This window comes from Abramis brama, assembly GCF_963993115.1.
Source record: "Abramis brama genome assembly, chromosome: 17".
NCBI lineage: Eukaryota > Metazoa > Chordata > Actinopteri > Cypriniformes > Leuciscidae > Abramis > Abramis brama.
The window spans coordinates 26,325,672-26,348,877 of record NC_139979.1 but is presented as its reverse complement, the minus strand read 5'-3'; the positions used below and the strand labels follow the sequence as shown (position 1 = coordinate 26,348,877).

The window sequence follows — 23,206 nt, the reverse complement described above, 5'->3', positions numbered from 1 at the left end:
TCCTCAGATGTCCTAGCATTAATTCGATCTCAAACAGATTCATTAAAAGAAGTTATTACTCCACCACATGCATGACATCATAACCCAACATGGTTGAACAGCCACTTTGCGACAGTATGGTCAGTTTTCAGCCAGGACTTTTACGGGGGTTTCCCAAATCACGGAAGTGACCTCGACGTCCAGGTTAGCGTTAGCATAAGCCATCAGGCAAGTGTTATTTAAATAAACTCCTGATGTACTTACAAACTTTCCAATGCCTCGTTTTATGAGTACAGAACCTATACTTGTACTACTGTAGAAGTTTGGTACCATTCCGGGCATTATTAGTGGGGTAATTTACGAGATACAACCTCGGATCCATTAGCGCCTGCACTAAGCCATTCGGCTGATATCTCTAAACAAGCTCTAACTTTAATAATATTCGACCAAGGGAAAAAAAGCTTCTGGGGGGGTGTTTGGCTCGAGGTCATGGTGCAAAGGACCCTAGGTTGAAATGACTCCAAACCACCCCTTTAAGCCAAATGACTAAGCCCATGCACTGACTCAGTACAATGACAAATACAGATCTTAAACCAAACCAATATAGTGATGTCCTTTTATTTATTGATCAATGTGAAGATCAATGTGAAGAATTATGTGTGGTATAAATCCTAGCCATCACATTGTTTTGATTATTTTGTTTTTTTTGTGTTTGTGGAATAAAGACTAGTGATTAGTTCCTCACCTCTCCTTGTCCCAGTATAATGTAACACTAGTTGCCAAAGTTGCCAACATTTCTCATTTTCATTTAGTTTAACTTGAAGTACTAAAATGACCAAAACTAATACTGAAATAAAAATTAATAAATTAAAATTGACATATTAAAGACAAAAAAAAAAAACCCTGAAACAAATTAAATTAAAGTAAATAAATAAATAATAAATAATATACAAACTATAATAGTATCTTAATGATACAAGAATAACACTGGCTCTGTCTATGTGCATTGATCAACGTTTATTTGTGAATAAGTCTAAATTAAACACACTGTGTCTCTTCAGAATAGTTGGATTAAATCGCTTCATTCGTATGGATTACCTTTACAATATCTTTCTGAATTTAATTTTTTTTTTTTTTTTTTCAATGAATAGACAAAATTAAGACGATATTAAAAATATCGTCATTGTGTTCCAAAACTGAAGGAAGTCTTATGTGTTTGGAGTGATATGAGGGTGAGTAAACGATGATAGAATTTTCATTTTTGTACCTATCCCTTTAAGCATGAGGAATAGTGCACTGTAGTTGTGTATGCTGTGGCTTAACTGGTACTTTAGCAATTAATCGTGTACAACATTAATAGATGTGGTAGTGGATGCTATTATTTTATATAATGGGATGCTATGTTTTCTGTAGGGAATTCATCCTGAAATAATCTTGACTGATTTCTTCACTAATTCATAGCAACAAAAGTACAAACGAGTGGACGTAGTGCATTGTGTTGTACAACAAGGATACATATACAACATAGATACCTGAAGTTTATTGTAGTTCTTTTTGAAAACATCCTTTTTCCGCTGCAAGATGGCTGCAAAGGGTGGAATCTCAAGTCCCATTCCTAGCATGCAGTCTGTCTCTCGAATCTGGGTCAGGATCTGGGGGTCAAAGTTCACATGCAGCTCCCCAGTTTCTGGACTCTTGACCAGTAAAGAGGCTTGCAGCCCCAATTTAACTGCCTCAGTCTATAGAAAGATACATAAATATGATTGGTCGTTATGTTATAACATAAAGATAAAACTTTAATTAATTTTATTAGTGTACTTATTAAAAGCTGATCAGAATTGATTTCTTGAAATATAAAAAATAAAAAGAAGATATAATCTAAATATATGAACATTTACAGGATAAGAAAAATATTTTTTCAAAGGCATCAATAAGTGAAAGTGGCACATGAGCAAAGCGCCAAAAAAGCTAAATCAAGTAGGCTAGTCAACAGTACCATACTTTGAATTGACAAGACAACTGACCTGTGCCATCCAGCTCTGATGATAAAGCACCTCAAACTCCAGCAAGACCTTGGCCACCCGATTGTAATTTCGAATGATGGGCTTGGCATCTGGGGTGCTGAGTATCCCAGGCAGCTGCTGGAAAAGATCCATGGGCTCCTGGATGCGGCTGTACAGCTGCCGAGCCCACATGATCTTCCCCGCGATCGGAGGGAGGTCTGGAGCAATGGGGGGTTCTGTCTTCTGTTTGGTGTAAATTCGAGAGATCATCTCAATGTCCCTGCCAAAGTTTTGCAGAATCTTCTGGTATTTCTCACTGATGCCCAAGTCTGGGATGCCAAGCCTGGTGAATATGAAAAAATTAGTCAGCAATTTTTGTTGTTGTTGAAATAAATAAATTACTTCATTGAGCAAAGATATATTAATGTATCAAAATTGACATGAAAGACTTTTGACATTGTCTCCGAAAAATTCTATTCCAAATAAATGCTGTTCGTTTTAACTTTTAATTCATCAAAGAAACCTAATAAAAAATCATGTCATCATGTTTTCCACAAAACATATTAAGCAACCATTTTCAACTGTGATAATAATAAGAACTGTTTCTTAAGCACCAACTCAGCAAATTAGAATGTGCGAAGGATCATGGGACTCCTTTGCAATCAGAGGGATAAGTTGCATTTTAAAATGTATTCAATAGAAAACAGTTATTTAAAATTGCAATACAATTTAACAATATTACTGTCATTTTGATTAAATAAGTGCAGCAACAGAAATAAAAATAAAATAAAAATCTTACCCACCCCAAACTTTTAAATGATTTATATATATAAAAAAGATATTACCTTTCAAATTTCTTAAGCACATATAAAGCCCGCTCAGTATTTTGAATTTTGTCAAAGGTGTTGTCCATGAAAGTTTTCAGTTGGGTCTAGAAAGAAATATTTAAGAGCATAAGGAATTGTTTTAAACAAATTCAAATTAATAAAAATTACAAAACTAAAAACATACTTACATGTAGTTCACTAGTTTGTTTACAAAATTCATCATAGTCCTGATCAAAGTCAGTCCTTCTTTGGTCCAGGAAACGGTACTGTTTTTTCTTCATGGTCAACACAATGGCCTGGACATACATAATTAGTAATAAAAAAGAAACAAACCGCTGTCAGCTGATTTATACATGTTCTCCTATACACTTCGTCAAAAAAAAAAAAAAACCTTGGCCAAGGCAAAAATGGCAAAAAATAATTACATAAATAGTGGTCTTTTAATGGTCTTAACCATTTATTCACAAATCACTGTTCGGGAAATTAGTAAGAATTGCACAAATACTGTAGATGAAGTAACTTAGCCTTTAAGAAATAGCCTTCTCCAACTTCCCCAAAGCAGACAGCTTTTTACAAAAGGAAGAAGATTCAGTGTTGTCCCACTCAATGTTGATGGCTTTAAACAGTTCATGAGTTCATGACCAAATATTCACTATATTGTTCAAATCTGAACTCTGACCAGGCTAAAACCATGAGCCTGATGGATTTGTTCTCAAGCCACTTCTTGGTGGCTTCTTGGAACATTGTCTTGTTGAAAAATAACATCTGTTCATTCCTCTTTAGAAAACAACTTTTCATTTGAGGGAAGCAAGCCATTCTGCAATATTCTCCTGTTCTCCAAAGCATTAAATGACTTTTCACAGCATCTAAAAAGGCTCTCTAAACACTGACACCTCCTCCTCCCTGCTTCACTGTGATAAAGATGCATTTGTTATTATATATTTCTCAGCAGATTTGTGAAGACATTTCTCTGGAGCATCACCATGCAACTCTTGTTTCATTGTAATTCATCACTCCACACACAACTTCCCATATTTTGCCAAAACTTCATTCTGTCTTTGATGTTTTTGAGTCAGCAATGGCTTTTTAAGTAGTGCATTTGCTTAAAATTTGTTCATTTCCAGACCAATAATTTGTGGTTAAGACTATTAAAAGCTTAGTGTTTTGCCATTTTGGGCTTGGCCCTTTTTTTCTTCTTTGCCCATAAAATGTATTATTTATACAATTATCAAAATATGGAACAGGAATTGTTCACCTAAAACAAAAATATGTTATTCTGTCATCCTTTCTTAACCCATATGTCATTAATTAATTTATTAATTTATTTATTTATTTTATTTTTTTGAATGCTAACACTGCTTTTTTTCATAAAACAAACCCAGTATCCAGTGGCTATCAAGCTCTTAGAGGACTAAAAAGAACTATAAAAGTAGTCCATTCAGAGTGTGTGCTAAATTCCAAGTCTTCTTAAGCCATGTGATAGTGTGAGACACATGAAAGCCATAGGCATTATTGATGTCACATGTAGCACAACTGTATATACTGTATGACATATTTAGAGGGCACAATTTTCAATAAAGACTTCTAGACTACTTTTATGGTGCCGTTATGGAAATTTATAGTCCGTGGAATATGCTTTCCTTGCCAAGGAAAGAGCAGCATGAGTCTTCCTGAAAATGTCTTCTGTGTTCCATAAAATAATTAAAGTTGTATGGGCTTAGAATAATATGAGAATAAGTAGGACTAAATGGTGACAGAATATTCATTTTTGAGTGAAGGATTCCTGTAATGGCTCTTGATAAAACAACCATGAGCAGATCTTTACCAAAAACATTCCCAGTTGGAAAGATAAATATTCAGTCGTTTGCTACAACAACATTCAGCTGTGTATACAAGAACACCTTAAACGCCCAGAGGAGCAGTTTGTTGTAAAATATTAATTGACTCCTACAGACTGTCAACTTTCACAAAGAACAGGAGTTAGCAATAGATCTCTATCAGCTTTTGTTCAATTATTCAGTTCTCCTCCAGGAGCATGGAGCCCTCTGGGTCTGAACTTTGTTTCCATGGACACAAAAAAATGAGAGTGAATAAATAAACTTGTGACTGGAATAAAGAGATGCAATGAATGTTAATGGACTCACAGTACGACAATACTAGGTTAAAGCTACAGGTAACATTTGCCCTTTCATGCAAATCCAAGACCAGCCTGCCAGCCAAAATCACAGAATTCATCATTATAAAAAAATAACCACAATACTGATGTCAGATCATTGTGAAAGGGCAGTTTCTACTTTTAAGTTCAAGTTATGGCTTTAGTTCCCAACCCATACTGGTTAACACTTCATAATGAGACATGCACTACATTAAAAATAAGTTATTCCTTTACAGTTACCTCCCATTTTGTCTGCATATCTGCAGTCTGTCCACAAGAGGCAGCAGAGAGAACAAATACCACTTATGTTAACAATGCTAATTACAGTAAAAGAAAATGCTTATATATTGAATTAAACTTGATCACAATTGATGATTTAAAAAAAAAAAAAAAAATCTATGAGAAGCAGTTATTTATCCTTATGTGTATAATTTCCCCATACTGGAAATCTGAATTAAGTTCATACTAAACTATTATGGAATTACATAGATGTAATCATTGGAAAACTACAGCAATGGCAAATTGCAAATTATTCAAAAGTGTCTCACTTTAACGATATTCACCCTAGGAGACTTACACATCACCATTATGAACAGCACATTACAATCATCTTAATAAAGTCTAATTATACCCCCTATTGTGTATAATATAGTTCTTGGGAATATCTTACAGTGGTTGCACAGAATGAGGTGTTTGACTACCTTTAATTAAATCTCAGGTTATACAGTGCGTTTAGTTCACTGACAAATGCCTCATCCAAATTCAACATTTATATGCCATTAAAGAAGACAACCTATCCTTAATTCAGTAATTACACTAATTTCTGGGTATGTTCTTTTGTCTCCGTTGCAAACCTAAAAATAGAAAATAGAAAATACTATGTCATAGTCATGATACCTGAAATCTGGTTGCCATGGTTTCCAGTCCCTCAATTTTGGAGTCCTGCAGGGCATTGTAGGTGGTAATGGTGTTAAACATGTTTAGGATTTTGTTCATCCGTCGCTGAAACGTGTCAAACTTGCCAAAGATGTACATCTCGCTAAAGTCAAACTGGCGCTCTGATGGATTCTCCTCTAGCTTCTGCTTGGTTTTTTGGAAATACTTCTGGTATTCCTGAAATATTGAACACAAATATTTGTGTTTATATTTTATTCATGTAGACACCTTTTTTCTAAAACAACAATCAATAAATTCAATATATCAATATTTTCAACTACTTTTCCATTACCCATTCCAAAAGAAAATGAATCACTACTTTTGAGTAACTTATTTTTGTTCCCTTTCAAAAGCTACTCTCAATGCTGCGCTGAGTTAGCGCTATGGGAAAACAAGTCGCAAACAATCAGGAGATGCGTGCCTCAGTGTTCACGGCCCATCTCTGATTATGATAAGCATGAGCTCTGCTTTGAGTGTTTGAGCATGGCGAGTGTGAGCACTGTGATTTGTTCTCTGTTAAAGTGCTTCACGCTCATCTCGCATATCGCGAGCTGGTTTGGCTGAGGTATTAAATGGCAAAATAGCCATCCGAGCACTCCTCCCGTGATGACAAAGCACATGAGGAGTTGCTTGAGGTGGTCACTCGTGCAGTGGCCAGATTACAGCTAGACTGGCCACAAGAGAAAGAGCAAGCACTCTAAGTTAGAGAAGATTTCTGTCCTGTGGCCAGAGTAACAAGTTTACTCTCATGAAGGTCCTTGAAGAAGGGGAGAGACTGTCGCTGAGGCCCCTCCCCTTCTTCAAGGACCTTCATGAGAGTAAACTCGTTCATGGGGGAAACCTTATTCTTCACGTGTCTTTGAGCATGTGGTTATACGATGATGTCCCAGTTGGAAGAAATGCTTATGGGCTATCTCTCCTGGGAGCTCATCGTCACTTAAAAAGTCAGCACTCCTCACCAAGCTGTTCAGAACAGCATTCACGCTGGTAGGGAAGGCGTTTCAGTCAGTGGGTCATGCTGGTGTTGCTCTGCACAACATGGCAGGCGTACCAGGCTGACCTGCTGAAAAAGAGAGAAAAGCCTCCCAGGACAGGGCACGTAAAGAAATGTTAAGTAGCTCCTTCCCGACACCCTCCCGACACCGTTATTCCATCCCCGCCATCTTCGTTTTTCGGTGCAGCGTGCAACTGAAATGTTTAATATTCAGTTGTTTCCTGCCATTCCCCAGGACATATTTAGGATATTTAACATTCCCCCTTCAAGACGTTGCATCACATTGTGTCACAAGACGTTCCGTCACAAGACATTGCGTCACCAGATGCTGCATCAAAATTAGTGCCCCTTTCGGAGAAGTTGGCAGTGTGGAACCTACTGCCAAACATATGTCCTTGGGCTTTGAGAACCGTAGCCAAAAGCTACAGAATACAGTTTGCGCACCCTCCACCTCATTTCAACGCTGTGGTCTCCACTACCGTGAAACCGGAACAAGCGCACTTGCTGATACAATAACTGCAAACTCTGCTGGACAAAGGGGGATATAACATGTTCCCCTCCCAGACAGACAGTCAAGTTATTACAGCCACTTTTTCCTGGTTTCCAAAAAAGATGGGGGATTGCATCAAATTCTAGACCTTCGCGGTCTGAACCGTTCTCTCGGAACATTCAAAATGTTTAAAGTTAAAAAAATAATTGTGTCTCAAACTTAACACAAACATTGGTTTGTCACAATCGACCTCAAGGACGCATATTTTAATATAGAAATTCTGCCACAACACAGGAAGTTCCTGAGGTTTGCTTTTGGGAATCAATAACGGGTTCTTCCATTCGGCCTAGCCTTGTCACCCCACACATAAACACAACATGCATGGATTCAGCTCTGGCTCTGTTGCGACTCCAGGGCATCCACATTTTAAATAACAGACAACTGGCTGATTTTGGCCCAGTCTCAAGAGCTTACACTTCGACATCGGATGTCGTCCTTGCTCATCTTGTATCTCTGGGGTTGGGACTCAACTTCAATGTCATGACCTTGTAAAGCCAATACAACTCTGTAACTTTATTTGCAGAGTTACTAGAAATGGGCATTAGATAGACATAATACCGATGATTTCAACTTCTAGATTTTAATCTTAATAAACTAACAAATCAACAAGGGTCTTGCCTCTTATTCATGGCTCCTTGTTGGCCGACCAGCATTTGGTCCTCAGAGATAATATCCCTCCTCCCCCGGCTCACCCTCTGCGATTCCAAACAGGAGAGACCTTTTTTCTCAGCACAGGGGACAATATTTCATTCCCAGCCCGAGCTTTGGAACCTTCAAATTTGGCACCTGAGGGGGACCAACTGAGGGATGTTGGGCTTCCAGCTGATGTCGTACAGACTATTCTAAATACTAGGGCTCCCTGCATAAGAAGGATCTATGCCGTTAAATGGGGTGTCTTTGAAAGATGGTATACTGCATGCCGTGCAGACCCAGTGCACTGCCAGATTGTTTCAGTGCTGGAGTTTCTGCAGGAAAAATGATCAGCATGCCCCGCTACTCTCAAGGTATTTGTGGCCACCATATCGGCTTGCCATGCCCGGATTGATGGGGCTCCGTTTGGGAAGCACCCGCTGATCACCCACCTTATCCGTGGAGTGAAGTGGCTGAGGCCTCCTGTTAGAGCAAAGATCTTTGCCATAGTCCTTGAGGGGCTAGTTGAGACACCATTTTGAACCACTAAAGTTAGCGCCTTACAAGATTCTGACTCTGAAGATGGTTTTGGGGCGGGGATGGCCGCCACAAAGTAAACAATGTCATACTTGGTGTGGGAAGCTATTGCTCTAGCCTATGAGGCAGGCGGTCAAGTTTTGCCACTAGGAGTTAGGGCTCATTCCACCAGGGGGGTTCCATCCTCCAGGGGTTTGGCAAGAGGTGCCCCCATGTGATGCGGCAGGCTGGTTCAGATTAATCACATTTTATGTTTGGATGTTCATGTTACTCCAGGCTCACACGCCCTCGAGTCGACATCCCAAGCTCATGTCTGAGGCTTTTCTCGTGTTTGTGTGTTACACAACCTTGAGGGGTCCAGACACTTTCAGTGTCGGCGGTGTTGGTATTCTCGTTCCCATAGCACCCACACAAGCACCCCCTGCTGGCCTCACTAACACTTCTTCCAGCAGCAACCTAGTCCAGGCGCGACGCAAGTGTTTTTTTTGCTAGTTTCAGCCCGACACAGTTATCATTTTCACGTCCTGCGCCACATTGTTTAAATAGCAAATGCATTTGCACCCATTTGTGTGCCCATGGGCGTGCTGGTCTGAAAACGAGGTGTGTTCAGCCGCACTGTTGGCGCGTTGCTATTTTGAGGCAACTGTAATAGACTGCGACATTGACCAATAAAAACCTGGTCTAAAGTCAATGGCGTAGTATTTTTTTCATTATTTAAAGGGCACATTAGACTTAATGTTACAAAGATGTGGTGGAATCTGGCTTGTCCCGAAGATGGTCTGCTTGCACGCTTTAACCTTGCGCATGAGCTGATCCGTTACCTCGTTAGAGAATCGTTCAGTCTTTCCGCTTGCAAATTCCGCCATGTAAATAGCAATCTGCCATGGCACGAGCGCAACTGGCTTTTAAAGGGAAAGGGAGATGAGATTCTGATTGGCTTATTGCACGTTACGCTCAAAACGCGCCCATTACTTACTAAGAGAATAGGGACAACCATTTTAGACCATGCCCCGGGCACACCGACCATTTTTCCTGTCGTTAAACTAGCAAAAGTGGATTCGGACACGCCCTAAGTGCACTTGTGTGGTGCTTTTCAATTGTTAAAATAGGGCCCCATGTGTTGTGTTCAAAGGCAGTGTTCAGCAGATGAACAAAAAAGCAAATGAAGCAAGCCACTTTAATGTGAAGCTTGCATTTGTTAAATTACTTTTTTAGTAGAAAAAATTTAAAGGTCCCGTATTATGCCCCTTTTCACAAGATGTAAAATAAGTCTCTGATGTCCCCAGAGTGTGTATGTGAAGTTTCAGCTCAAAATACCCAACAGATCATTTTTTACAGCATGTTTAAATTGTCATTTTTTGGGGCTCAGAAAAACGTTTTAGTGTGTGCCCTTTAAATGCAAATAAGCTGCTGCTGGACGACCCAGGGGGCGGAGCTTCATGAGCTCGCGCTCAGTCTCTCAGGACAATTTCATCTCACGGAATGATGATAATATCAGAAACTCTCAGTAATGGTGTTCATTTCGAGTCGGACAATAATGCCTACAGAGTCAGAGTGCTGTATAGAGATGGAACAGGTATAGTTTAGTAGTTTAATTACGGTTATTATAACGTATTTGTCATCTGCTTGTATGTATCCATTATTTATTAATAGCCTACAAGTCTGCTGTTTCGGACCAGGTCCGAATGATGATCAAACATATACTGATGAGTTTAATAAAGTTTATTGTACATCACACAAAAGATGAAGCGTCAGTTTTACTTCAGAAAATCACCGTAAGAGCTGAGTAAACACAGTAAGTTATAAGAAGTGCGCAAGTACATAAACGAATTTCGGTAGAGTTGAGGGAGCATTCCTGTGGGCGGAGGTTAGTCAAAAAACTGTTCTACTGATGTCATTAAAGAAGGAAGTAGAGGGATGTAGTCCAAACGGGCCGTTCGATGTGGGCGACTTCTGTTAAATAAAATATCTCGCTTGGCATTGAACTTTGAGCTTTATAATTTTACAGATATTATTTATACTCTAACAACAACATTACACATTCAATTACATTGAAACATGGGATCACGAAGAACGGGACCTTTAAATAAAGTTTATTAAGATGTTTAAATCTAGAAGTTGAAGTCTCTAGGTATAATGTCTATCATGTCCATTTCTGGTAACTTTGCAAACAAAGTCACAGAGTTTATTGGCTTTACAAGGTCATGACATTGAAGTTGAAAGCTAAAATATCTATACATAACATCACACTATCATATTAGCACATATAGGCCTGGTTTCACAAACATGGCTTAGATTAAGCCAGGATTAAACCTTAGTTCATTTAGGACATTTAAGTAGATTTTATAAACGTGCCTTGGAACAAAAACATAACTGGTGTGCATCTTGAGACAAAACAATGGCAGTGACATATTAAGATATGTCAGTGCAAGTTGCTTTCAGTTAAAACAGCTCACACATAAATGTTAGTCTGGTACTAGGCTTAAGCCTTATCTTTGCAACCAGAAGATAATGTTTAAGTCTTCTGGCTATGTGTTCTTGTGCTTATCTTTCCCTACAATGGATGAACATCAGAGCTTTAAAGCTTAGCAAAATCTGTCTCTTGGTAAAATGGGATAGACAGATGTAGAAGAAGAAAGCTGTGGATGAAGGTTAAGTGTTGTGTTCAAAGGCAGGCTTATTTAGCAGATGAGCTCCTAGTGCCACTGGAGCTGTTTTGTTTAGTTTTTTTTTTTTTTTTTTTTCTTTGTCATCTTTTTACTTACATTAAAGGCCAAGGAAAATGTGACACATTTTGCTTTTTAAAAATGCTGTAGTATCTGGACCTTGATCAGTTTATATAAGCACATCATCCAGCTAAATGTCACATTGTACCTGATTCAAGCGAATGGCAGCTTTGAGTTTCTCAGATACCACTTCCTGCGGCTGATCCCATATGGTTACTGAGCCATTATTTGTGATATAGGCCTTACAGGCGGTGATCATTTGATTTGTAACCTAAGGAGAAAGATAATATTTCCAGTTTAAAGTATTATGTCTTTGAAATTAAATTAACTTGGATGTCAGCTCACTCTTACCTTGACAAAAAGGGAGGTGATCTTCTCTGAGGTGTTGTAGTAACGAGAGATGCTATGGATCATACGGATCGCATTTATGAGCCCAGGAATAGCTTCTACCATGGACACCTACATAAAGATGCACCAAGAACACAGCTAATATCACAGGGTGTAATAAATTCTTCATTATAAACTCTTTATAAACTAGTTACTGTATAACAGTATTCTGTACACTGTACAGTATACTGAAGAAGCAGTCGAACAACAGGAGAGAACATCAGTCTGTGAGTGTTTAGGTTTCCCAGTAGATTTTCTTTGTTGCTAGAAAACTTTGTTTTATTTAACTGTGTTTTACTCTGGTAAAAGGCACGCCCACGTGGCATTTGTTTGTGTCCTGACTTTTGAGTTCAGCTTAGCTAAATAGTAGGGCGTGGCCAAAGCCAGTTAAAGAATTTATTCAACCCATCTGCTAGTACTTGTTAGAAGAAGCAGTTGAACAACAGGAGAGAACATCAGTCTGTGAGTATTTAGTTTTCCCAGTAGATTTTATTGCGGTTCTTTGTTGCTAGGAAACTTTGTTTTATTTACTGTGTTTTACTCTGGTAAAACGCACGCCCACGTGGCATTTATTTGTGTGTCGTGACTTTTTGGCTAAATAGTAGGGCGTGGCCAAAGCCAGTTAAAGAATTTATTCAACCCATCTGCTAGTACTTGTTAGAAGAAGCAGTCGAACAACAGGAGAGAACATCAGTCTGTGAGTGTTTAGTTTTCCCAGTAGATTTTAGCACGGTTCTTTGTTGCTAGGAAACAATTGTTTTATTTACTGTGTTTTACTCTGGTAAAACGCGTGCCCATGTGGCATTTGTTTGTGTGTCCTGACTTTTGAGTTTTGCTTGGTTAAATAGTAGGCTGTGGCCTGCTGTATTCAATAACGAGGTATTAGGCGTGTATAAAATTGGTTAGTGCACCGCGGGGCAGCGGTCGCGGCAGCCCTCATGTGAAGCCCTCATCGTCCACCGTGCAAGGACACCGACAAGGCACTTTAATATTAATTTCTTGTTGTTTATTTAATTCTCTTGTTGTTTCCTTTCTCTTCTACACAACTCTTCATCTTATCTTTCTGTTTGTGAGCTCTCTTACACTGTGTTTTCAAATCCCTATTATTACTAACATACGTAAATCAAATTTCACAAGTCGGAGGCAGTGCAATCCTAACAACCTGTTTACCTTCCCGGTGTCTTCTAGTACTATATTCTCTTTTTCTATTGGTCTCTGGAATTGCCAGTCCGTGTGAAACAAAGCTGATTTCATTACATCAATTTCTAGTCATTCAGGTCTCATCTCAAACGATTGGAAATTTGATCCTTTACCACCTCTGTGTGACAACAGCTCATTTGAATCACATTCAATTACCATCACTAGCCCTATTAAAATCCATTTTGTAGTTGTATATCGTCCCCCAGGTCAGCTTGGCGGTTTCTTGGAGGAGCTTGATGTGCTACACTCATCCTTCCCTGAGGATGGTACTCCTCTCATAGTTCTTGGAGACTTCAACATCCACCTAGAAAAACCTCAGGCTGCTGATTTCCACACTCTGCTTGCCTCATTCGACCTCAAACGAGTATCTGCTGCGGCTACTCACAAATCAGGTAACCACAGGTTACCTTTCGGCGAAACCTACGCTCACTCTCACCCTCTCGCCTATCCTCTTTGGTCTCATCCACACTTCCTCCACCTGATCAGCTCTCAACACTAGACACTAACAGTGCAACTGATACTCTTTTCTCCACTTTAACATCCTGCTTGGACAACTTCTGCCCCCTTTCCTCCAAGCCAGCCCGTGCCACACCCTCTGCCCCCTGGTTATCTGATGTTCTCCGTGAACATCGTTCTAAACTCAGGGTCAATCCCTCCTCTCTTCCTTCTCTGCTAATATCTCTACTGCTAAAATGACTTACTATCATAACAAAATTAACAATTCTTCTGACTCTCACATGCTTTTCAAAACCTTCTCCTCTCTTCTCAACCCTCCTCCTCCTCCTCCTCCTCCCCTAACAGCTGACGATTTTGCCACATTCTTCATAAATAAAACAACCACCATCAGCAGCCAATTTACCAATCCACAAACTGATACACACATTTTACCAGCTAACACACACATTCTACTCTCCTTCTCTCTACTTTCAGAGGCAAAAGTCTCCCAACTCCTCCCTTCCAATCGCCCTACCACCTGTCCGCTTGATTCTATTCCCACTAACCTACTAAGCCATTTCATCCTCAGTTGTACCCACACTCACGCACATAATAAACACCTCTCTTCACACTGGCTCCTTTCCCACAGCATTAAAGCAGGCTCTGGTAACCCCACTGCTTAAGAAACCCACCCTAAATCCAGCACATCTGGCAAATTACAGACCGGTATCTCCTCTTCCATTTGTCGCGAAAACACTTGAACGAGTTGTTTTCAACCAGATCTCTTCCTTACTTACACAGAACAACCTCTTGGACAACAATCAGTCTGGTTTCAAAAGCGGACACTCAACTGAGACTGCCCTGCTCCCAGTAATTGAAGCTCTGAGACTGGCAAGAGCAGCTTCCAAATCCTCAGTTCTCATCCTGCTGGATCTGTCTGCTGCCTTTGACACAGTTAACCACCAGATCCTCCTGTCAATCCTAAAGACAAAGGGCATCTCGGGAACCACACTCCAATGGTTCAAGTCTTACCTCTCAGGTAGGTCCTTTAGGGCAGTGGTTCTCAAACTTTTTAGAGTGGCGTACCTCCTGAGGCTTTTCACATCCTTCTGCGTACCCCCTCTCTGCAGTCGCACCTTTTTCAGTAAGGGACAATATTTGCCCCCTTAAATAAATTTTTAAATCGACCTTTACAAATATCTTTATAAAAGAAATAATGCTTTAAATAAAATAAAAAGTTAAATTGAGGAATATGCAGTGATGGTAAAACGAACTGATGCTTTGAAATATTAAATTAAAACCGCCAGTAGGTGGCGGAAAGTCACTGTCTTTATGAGTGAGTCATCAAGTCATTCATTCATTCAGTAACAAAGCAAGTGGCTGTAATTATGAATGAATCATTGACTCTCACGATTTGTTCAAAGCCGCAGATTCGTTCACAAACACTGCTGTGGCTTTGTTGGAGCTATTATTTTGTTGCAAAAAATACTGACAATACTGTTTTTTGATCATCACTTAATATTAATACCTTTTGTTTGTTGAGCTGTTGTATAAAATCACTGTCACATTTTCAGTCGTGTGGAAATTATAATGTATAATTATAATGTATAATATGTGATCAACATTAAACACAGGAACTCACGCAGGGTATGTATCTGTATCGAAGAGAGTTTGAATATTAAATCGATCTCAATACACAGTCTAGTGTCTATATTTGTTCTTCGTGCTAGTAAGTACTAAATCCCCACTTTTACAAAGGTAGGCTACATTGTCGAGAACGGCAGTATAGCGCGATTTGCCAAGGCAGCATAATCTGCACAAAACCTACAGTATCATATGCACGCTGCTTGTGTGAATGCAGTCAGTTTTGACCGCAAAAGATGAGGTAATTTGATCGGGTGTCATGTATTTAACGCATTTTACCTGATAGAAATACATGCTCAGTTTTAATGTTATTTTTAAGGTGGGGTAGAATTAAATGAATGGCAAAACTTTGTATTTTGTTTGCGTACCCCCTTCTGTCACCTCACATACCCCAGTTTGAGAACCACTGCTTTAGGGTGTCGTGGAGGGGTGTGGTGTCTAAGACCCAACATCTAGCTACTGGAGTGCCTCAGGGCTCAGTGCTTGGACCACTTCTCTTCTCCATCTACATGACATCACTAGGATCTGTGATTCATAAACATGTTTTTTCCTATCACTGCTACGCTGATGACACACAACTCTACCTCTCATTCCAGCCTGACGATCCGACGGTAGCTGATCATATCTCAGCCTGCCTGACAAACATTTCTGGCTGGAGGAAGGAACACCACCTTCAACTAAACCTTGCAAAGACAGAGTTACTTGTGGTCCCGGCCAACCCAACACTTCATCACAACTTCACCATTCAGCTAGGCTCGCCATCCATAATTCCATTAAGGTCCTCCAGGAACCTTGGAGTTGTAATTGATGATCAATTGAACTTCACAGACCACATTGCTAGAACTGCCTGGTCATTTAGATTTGCCTTGTACAACATTAGGAGGATCAGGCCCTTCCTATCAGAGCATGCTACAGAACTCCTTGTCCAAGCGCTTGTTCTATCCTGACTGGACTATTGTAATGCTCTCCTGGCTGGTCTTCCAGCTTTCACTGTCAAACCTCTGCAACTGATCCAGAATGCTGCAGCCAGAGTGGTCTTTAATGAGCCGAAGAGAGCACGTCACTCCTCTCCACACAAAATTGCACTGGTTGCCAGTTGCCGCTCGCATCAAATTCAAGTCACTAATGTTTGCCTACAGAACAACCACTGGCTCTGCTCCCTTTTACTTAAACTCATTACTTCAGACTCATGTGCCATCCAGAAACTTGCGCTCTGCAAGCGAACGACCTCTTGTGGTGTCATCTCAAAGAGGCACGAAATCTCTTTCTCTGACCTTTACCGTGACTGTTCCCTGCTTGTGGAATGATCTGCCTAACTCAACCAGAGCTGCTGAGTCCACAGCCACTTTCAAGAAACGGCTGAAGACGCATCTTTTTCGACAGCACTTGATCCAGTAATACTAACACTTTCTATTCTATTCTATTATTTAAAAAAAAAAATATTTAATTTAATAGACTAAACTGAGAAGGGTCATAGCACTTGCATATTGTTGTCCTACTGTTTGTTTTAACTGCTTCTATTGTTCTCATTTGTAAGTCACTTTGGATAAAAGCATCTGCTAAATGAATAAATGTAAATAACACGCATAAATACAACCTTAGTTGGCCCATTTTTTTTAACCGTGTTATTTATTTAAAGTGCATTTTTATATTGGTCTAATCGAAAAGCATGGTTTCATGTTTAAACCTGTTTTGTTCAGTTTGCCTAAAATAAAACACTCCTCATAAAAAAAGAATAAATAAAACAAACACATTTTTTTAATAGTTGATCATTTTTGCTTGTTGATGTGCAGGATGTACTGCTAGCTTTACTGACTGCAGAAGTAATTTTGGGTTTAATTAATTTTTCTGGTGGATTTTTTGTTGTTGTTGTTAGTAAGGTATTTTGAAATTGTCTTCAGTTTTCATGTTTAGAAAGCATGTTTACAAATTTAGTAACCGTAGCAGAAAAAGCCTTACAGGGTTGCTGTTGTACAGCGGGTCACAAAACTTCTCAAGGCTGTACAGGTACTTCACATTGTCTTTGGCCTCATTTGCTGCATCAGTGATCCTGATGTCTAGTTCTCGCCAAACCTGGAGAGACAAAGAATTAAGGGGTGAAAATTAGACCCCAAAAAAAGTTAGGTAAAAAGGTAAACTTCAACTGATAATATAAACCATCAACTAACCTTAATGAGTTTGGACTTGGCTATAATGAGAACCCCCAGCACAGCTTTGACCTCGGGGCTCTTCAACTGGTCCAGCAGGTAGTTAAAACGGGACATGCGTTTCTTCCAGTGGTCAAGCTCTGCACGGGGGCCCAGGTCATCTGCCTCTTTCCTTAGCTGGTCACTCTCTGCAAGGACCTTCAAAGCACAAGACAGTGTGATTGAAAAGTGAATACAACATATTAAAGACATCACAAAGGAGTTAACACTTTGAAGAAGATCTAACTTTCATAATTTCAAGAAAACCAATGCATATAATAAATGCTAATCAACAAACTAAAATGCATTTAAAACCTTTTCGATCTGTTTGATCCAGGTTTTCATGCAGGCTTCAATCTTCTCCAGAGCCTCTGTGCTATTGGCCACAGCTGTGTAATCTGAAGGACCTTTCAACGTCTTCAAGTCAAATGTTTCACATTCTTGGAGGTTTACCTGGAATATTAAACAGTTTTCACAGATGTTACTTTGGGCTGGAGATGTTTCAGGACATTAGATGTTAAATGAATGTTTGAATGATTTCTGATGACACTGGAGACTAGAGTAATGGCTGCTGAATATTCAGCTCTGCCATCATGGCATCATTTGCCATTTTTTGCCAAAAAATGTTTTTATCATTCATTAGTTGGATAAAATCGTTCTAAAAGTGATTCCAATGATATCAGTCCTCTATGCCATTCTTGTTATAGTTGTGGTGTGAACTCTGCTGTATCTTTATCGTTATCTTTATTATTATCGTCCTTGGTGTGAACGGGCCTTTAACCTTATCACTACCCCCAGACCTAACATTACCCAAATTCTATCCCTAAAATCAGAGGGAAATGATAGGTGAATAACACTAACGTGGAAGCCTTAGCATAAACTTGACAAACTGTAATTAGTTGTGATTAGAATGTTGTTCCAGGATCAACAAAGATGATGATCCAGGAACATGTTGTTGGTGAAATCACGTTCACCAAGATGAAAGATTGCAGTAACTAAATAAAGTCACAGTAGTCTTATGTGTGCACAAATCCTGTTGAAAGAACCCAAAACATTATTTTAAAATTATCTACCCCTCTCTCCACCACATTCCAAGATCTTATAAATCCGGAAAAAGTGTCTTGATGGCTGAAAGCTTAAAAGAGTTTAAAAAATGGCTTCACATTTCCAATATGTCATCTGCCTGACCAAATCCACCATCCAATTCATTTCTGAGAGTCCATGGATCAATATAAAACTAGAATGGAGTGTGTACAATCCGTGAGTGTAAAAGTGTGCCTCTCTCTTTGTCCTTTTGTATTTGTGAGACCTTTTCCTGGAGGCTCTCCTGTGCCCCAGCTAACACAGAGACAAAGCTGTCCAGGGAACTAATGAAGTCTTGTTTGACAGCCTGAGCCTGCGGGCTTGCTAGCTCTCCCCAGCCGTGGTTCATCTTCCTCAAAGTGGGGATGAAGATCTCTGACAGCAGCTGCTCCACGCTCTTCAGCAGACCAACACCCGTGGTGTCCAACATGTTGAAGTTCACATCCTATAACAGCAAACAGAGGCAAAAGGATGAACACATACACAAGAGACTTGTGTTGTGGTTGTTTTGATGACATATAAGGCTCTAACTGAAGCAAAACATTACACACAGCAAATGGTAATAAAAAAGAGGTTTTATTAACCTTAATAAAATGTTGTCAATGTCAGAAGTTCAGTTAAATATTACATAATTCATTTTATATGAGGTTTGTCATGCAAGCCAAACTTCAAGGCATGTTTACAACATGATTTTGTAATTTCAGCTGTATGACAATAAATTGGTAATTGTTGAATACAGTCGGGATTATATTAAAATCTCCATGTGGTTCCGATATTTGATGTTTTTAAAACAAACTAGCTACTTTTCATGCTAGTTTAATGTATGTTAGATGATAGTCTATCATTAATATTTCTGGTTAAAAAAACAACAACTTTTGTGCCTCTAATGCTTTAAAAAAAGGAATGTACTAAATAATACTAATGTCTTAAGCAAGAACTATGTGTAGAGAGAGAAAAAAAGACCATGCTATTGACATGGTTAACAGATGGTGAGATTTTTCTTGGAAAACCTTTGGGGCTGCTTTTCAGACATTTTCTCTTGTTTCTCTTTACCCTGTGGATATTCTCTGATGTGATAGGCTTGGAGGTGTTTGCCCGGGTGAAAAATACACAACTGCCAGTGAGGGCCACATCTGTGCCTTCAGTCACGAAGACCTTCGCTTTCTTACCGCGACTCACTGAGGAGGATACAGCTACCAAACAAAGACACAAAGACAAGTCGATCATTGCTGAAATCTTTTTGCATGTCTGGTTTGGGTGCAGTGTTATAGAGTCTAATGAGAATCATCATTGAGAATATTGACAATAACAAACAAACAATTAAACAACATTACTGGATTTTCTTCTTCTTTTTTTTTTTTTTCATTCAGTGGTTCATTGGAAAAATGTGCCTGTGGCGACATTTCTGCAAAACATTAAATTACATTGCTTCTAGCATATTTTGCAACACTTTTAATGTGAAATATCCAGTGAGCAGCCTTAAGAACTTGAGTTTAGTTTTATCAATGAGCCAATAGGTTGATTTATTTTTAATATTACTTTTTTGAATTTGGGGTGAATTATGACACAGACATTATTGTGAGATTCGCAGGCTTTACTAACCTGTATCGACAGGCTCTATGTCTTGGTAGTATAAAATGAGGTGAGAAAGGCCATCAACAGCAAAGAACTGCTCCATCCGTTCAATCTGAAAGATCAGACATAATATTGTTAAAATAAAACTTGAGTAATCACTATACTAACAAATGCTAGCAATCTGTGACTTCCTGACTATAAAATGTTAAAACATGCTCTTAAAAACCTTGAAGTATGTATGTGGAATATTGTTAACCTGTGTGCCTTCCAGTATCGCATCTTCAACTTCAGCCTTCTCCAGACCCACACAAGAGGACACAATGCTGAGAACATAGTCATGTCTGCTGTCCAGTTGTGCTCTCTTGGCCTCACGCTCTTCCTTCAGCTTTTGCTGTGTGATAAGAAGATGCACCCAATTTAGGGTAGGTGAGGAGTCTTATAGTCACCATTTGACCATTTATGAAATTCTGTTATATATGGTTTATTAATCTCCAATAGATAGTAGGACACTGTAGTACTGTAGGAGTACTTTTGATTTATTCCAGAAATCTTGAAAAATTAAACCTCAAACTAGGTAAAACATTTACTGTATCACATATCCTGGAATAAAGATCCATGGCCTTGACCAAGTTTTATGTGTGATAGTAATGACCTTTTTTCTCTTTTTAGAGAAAAAAAAAAGTTTGATAAACCTGAACTTGAACCTGAACTAAACAAATTAACGAGAAATAAAATCTTTGAAAAATTGGGGTGAAACTGTGATCTTCAATCTGACTGGAAAAGATGTGCTCCTCTGTGACTTTTTTATTATTATGATTATTTCCATGACACCAAATGTAAACTGAAAAATCTATGGAAATGTTTTAAAGGATAGTAATGACAGCAGAATTGGGGACAGTGATACTAAAATTAATGGAAAACATTTTTTTTTAGAGATATTGGAAAGTATCCTGATTTTGACACTGATTTTGGAGCTGAAAAGTCTAAATGGAGTAAATAAATATTTAAAATTTAGAAACGTAAAATTTCCAGCAACACTTTATTTTACAGTGTCCTTTTTACACATTACATGTAGTTACCAAAGTAATAGCTATAATTTATGCATAATTACAAGTCACCTGCATTTAGTTCTTTTAAAGATTGTTTCAAAGCAGCTTTACAGTGATAATAGGAAATTAAAGTAAAAGAGATTGTTTGGCTTTACAGCAGCTCTAGAATAAAGTTGTCCAAGATTAAAGATAAAATTGTCCAGCTAAAGTTAGTTTTGATTGATTTACTTCCGTTGCAAAGATCATCATCGTGCTAACACGACACCATTGTAACAGAAAACCCTTAACGCGCTCCGGCCCGCTCATTTGCACAACAACAGTGCCTGGTGGCTCGAGAACGCAAACCTTGAAATAGGTTGCAAGCCTTGAATAATTTTGAAAAAAAGTTTATCTCTGCACAAACTTCAAAAACGCAAACCTGTGAAAACGCTGACGGCGTGCACATGCGTATTACGTGTTTAGTCTATAGGTATGCGCGTTAGAATATATATGTGTGCAGGCGTGTAGTCTTTCTTTACAAATTTACATCAACAAATTACTTGTCTGGCCTTAAAAATACTAATACAGAATTATTTATCGCTTCCACGTTGCCATGTGAACTGAAATTATTTTGACAACGTTTTATCTGTACAGAGGTAAAGGGAAGGGAAGGAGGCCTTCACAGGGGAGAGACTATGACACTTCAGGACTGCGTTGTCGTCGTGTCCAGATGCAGGTCCTTCATCAGATCTGGATACGGCCTGGATCTGGCAGACTGCGGTAAACCTCGGTATAAACAGAGAGACTAATATTAGCGTAGACGACATCCTTCGTATGATGTAACGAGAACATCAGGATTTATGGGAAGTGTTCCCTGTTCCGGCTGACCTAATCTATGCAGCCTGACATTGAATTATAGAAGTTTATAATGTGTTATGTGTTTGCTAGGTCAAAGAGATGTGTTTTTAGTCTAGATTTGAACTGACAGAGTGTGTCTGCTTCCCGGAAAATGAGACTTTTCCAAAGTTTTGGTGCTCAATAGGAAAAGGATCTACCGCCAGCAGTCGATTTTGATTTTCTAGGTATTATCAACTGGCTGGAATTTTGAGATCGCAATAGACGTGAAGTACTATAATGCGTTAAGAGCTCGCTCAAGTACTGCGGAGCTAAACCATTTAGTGCTTTGTAAGTAATCAGCAATATTTTAAAATGTATACGATGTTTAATAGGGAGCCAATGCAATGTTGACAATGGTCATACTTCCTGGTTCTGGTAAGAACTTGAGCTGCTGCGTTTTGGACCAGCTGTAGTTTGTTTATTAAGCGTGCAGGGCAACCACCCAGTAGAGCATTACAATAATCTAGCCTTGATGTCATGAACGCATGAACTAATTGTTCCGCATTTGTAATTGTGAGAATATGATGTAATTTAGATATATTTTTAAGATTGAATAATGCGGTTTTACAGATACTAGACACGTGACTTTCAAATGAAAGATTGGTATCAAAGAGCACACCCAGGTTCCTAACCGACGACGAAGACTTAACAGAGCAGCCATCAAGTGTTAGACTGTATTCTAGGTTATTACGTGAGGAAGATTTTTGTCCAATAATTAGAATCTCAGTTTTTTTCAGAATTAAGTAGTAGAAAATTACTAGTCATCCAGTTTTTTCTATCAGCTATGCATTCCGTTAATTTTGTGAATTGGTAAGTTTCATCAGGGCGTAAAGAAATATAGAGCGGAGTATCATCAGCATAACAGTGAAAACTAATGCCATGCTTCCTAATGATATCTCCCAAGGGTAGCATGTACAGAGTGAACAGCAACGGTCCTAGTACTGAGCCTTGTGGTACGCCATACTGAACTTGTGATCGATAAGACATCTCTTTCTTTACTGCTACAAACTGATTTAGGTCAGATAAGTATGATTTAAACCATGCTAATGCAATTCCACTAATGCCAACATAATTTTCGAGTCTATTTAAAAGAATGTTGTGGTCAATAGTATCAAATGCACTAACAACTAAGATCGAGTAACACTAATAGCAAAATACAACCACAATCGGATGATAAGAGCAAATCATTTGTGACTCTAATGAGAGCTGTCTCTATAGTACTATGGTACTATGGTCTCTACTATGGTACTATGGTACGGTTTAAATCCTGACTGGAAATCCTCGCAGATATAATTTCTTTCTAAAAAAGGAACATAGTTGTGAGGATACTGCCTTTTCTAGTATCTTTGACAGAAAAAAAGTATATTCGAGATCGGCCTGTAATTGACTAATTCTGTAAGATCAAGTTGCGTTTTTTTAACAAGCGGTTTAATC

At 38.8% G+C, this 23,206-nt stretch overlaps 1 protein-coding gene across 2 annotated transcripts in view; it reads right to left on the bottom strand.

Annotated features, from left to right (window-relative positions):
- The window catches only part of dnah5 (dynein, axonemal, heavy chain 5), a gene marked incomplete at its 5' end in the record, with an annotated part of 162,820 nt that overhangs the window by 120,113 nt on the left and 19,501 nt on the right, over positions 1-23,206 (bottom strand). Inside the window, 15 exons of one of the 2 annotated variants that reach the window (XM_084089568.1) lie at positions 1,512-1,718; positions 2,004-2,325; positions 2,828-2,913; positions 2,998-3,105; positions 5,205-5,231; positions 5,862-6,077; positions 11,486-11,608; positions 11,689-11,796; positions 16,963-17,076; positions 17,172-17,348; positions 17,505-17,642; positions 18,499-18,717; positions 19,326-19,465; positions 19,875-19,959; positions 20,104-20,238. In XM_084089568.1, coding sequence (XP_083945694.1) covers positions 1,512-1,718; positions 2,004-2,325; positions 2,828-2,913; positions 2,998-3,105; positions 5,205-5,231; positions 5,862-6,077; positions 11,486-11,608; positions 11,689-11,796; positions 16,963-17,076; positions 17,172-17,348; positions 17,505-17,642; positions 18,499-18,717; positions 19,326-19,465; positions 19,875-19,959; positions 20,104-20,238 — 2,205 coding nt within the window. The remainder of the gene's footprint in view (positions 1-1,511; positions 1,719-2,003; positions 2,326-2,827; positions 2,914-2,997; positions 3,106-5,204; positions 5,232-5,861; positions 6,078-11,485; positions 11,609-11,688; positions 11,797-16,962; positions 17,077-17,171; positions 17,349-17,504; positions 17,643-18,498; positions 18,718-19,325; positions 19,466-19,874; positions 19,960-20,103; positions 20,239-23,206) is intronic. The other variant, XM_084089567.1, reaches the window with a different exon arrangement.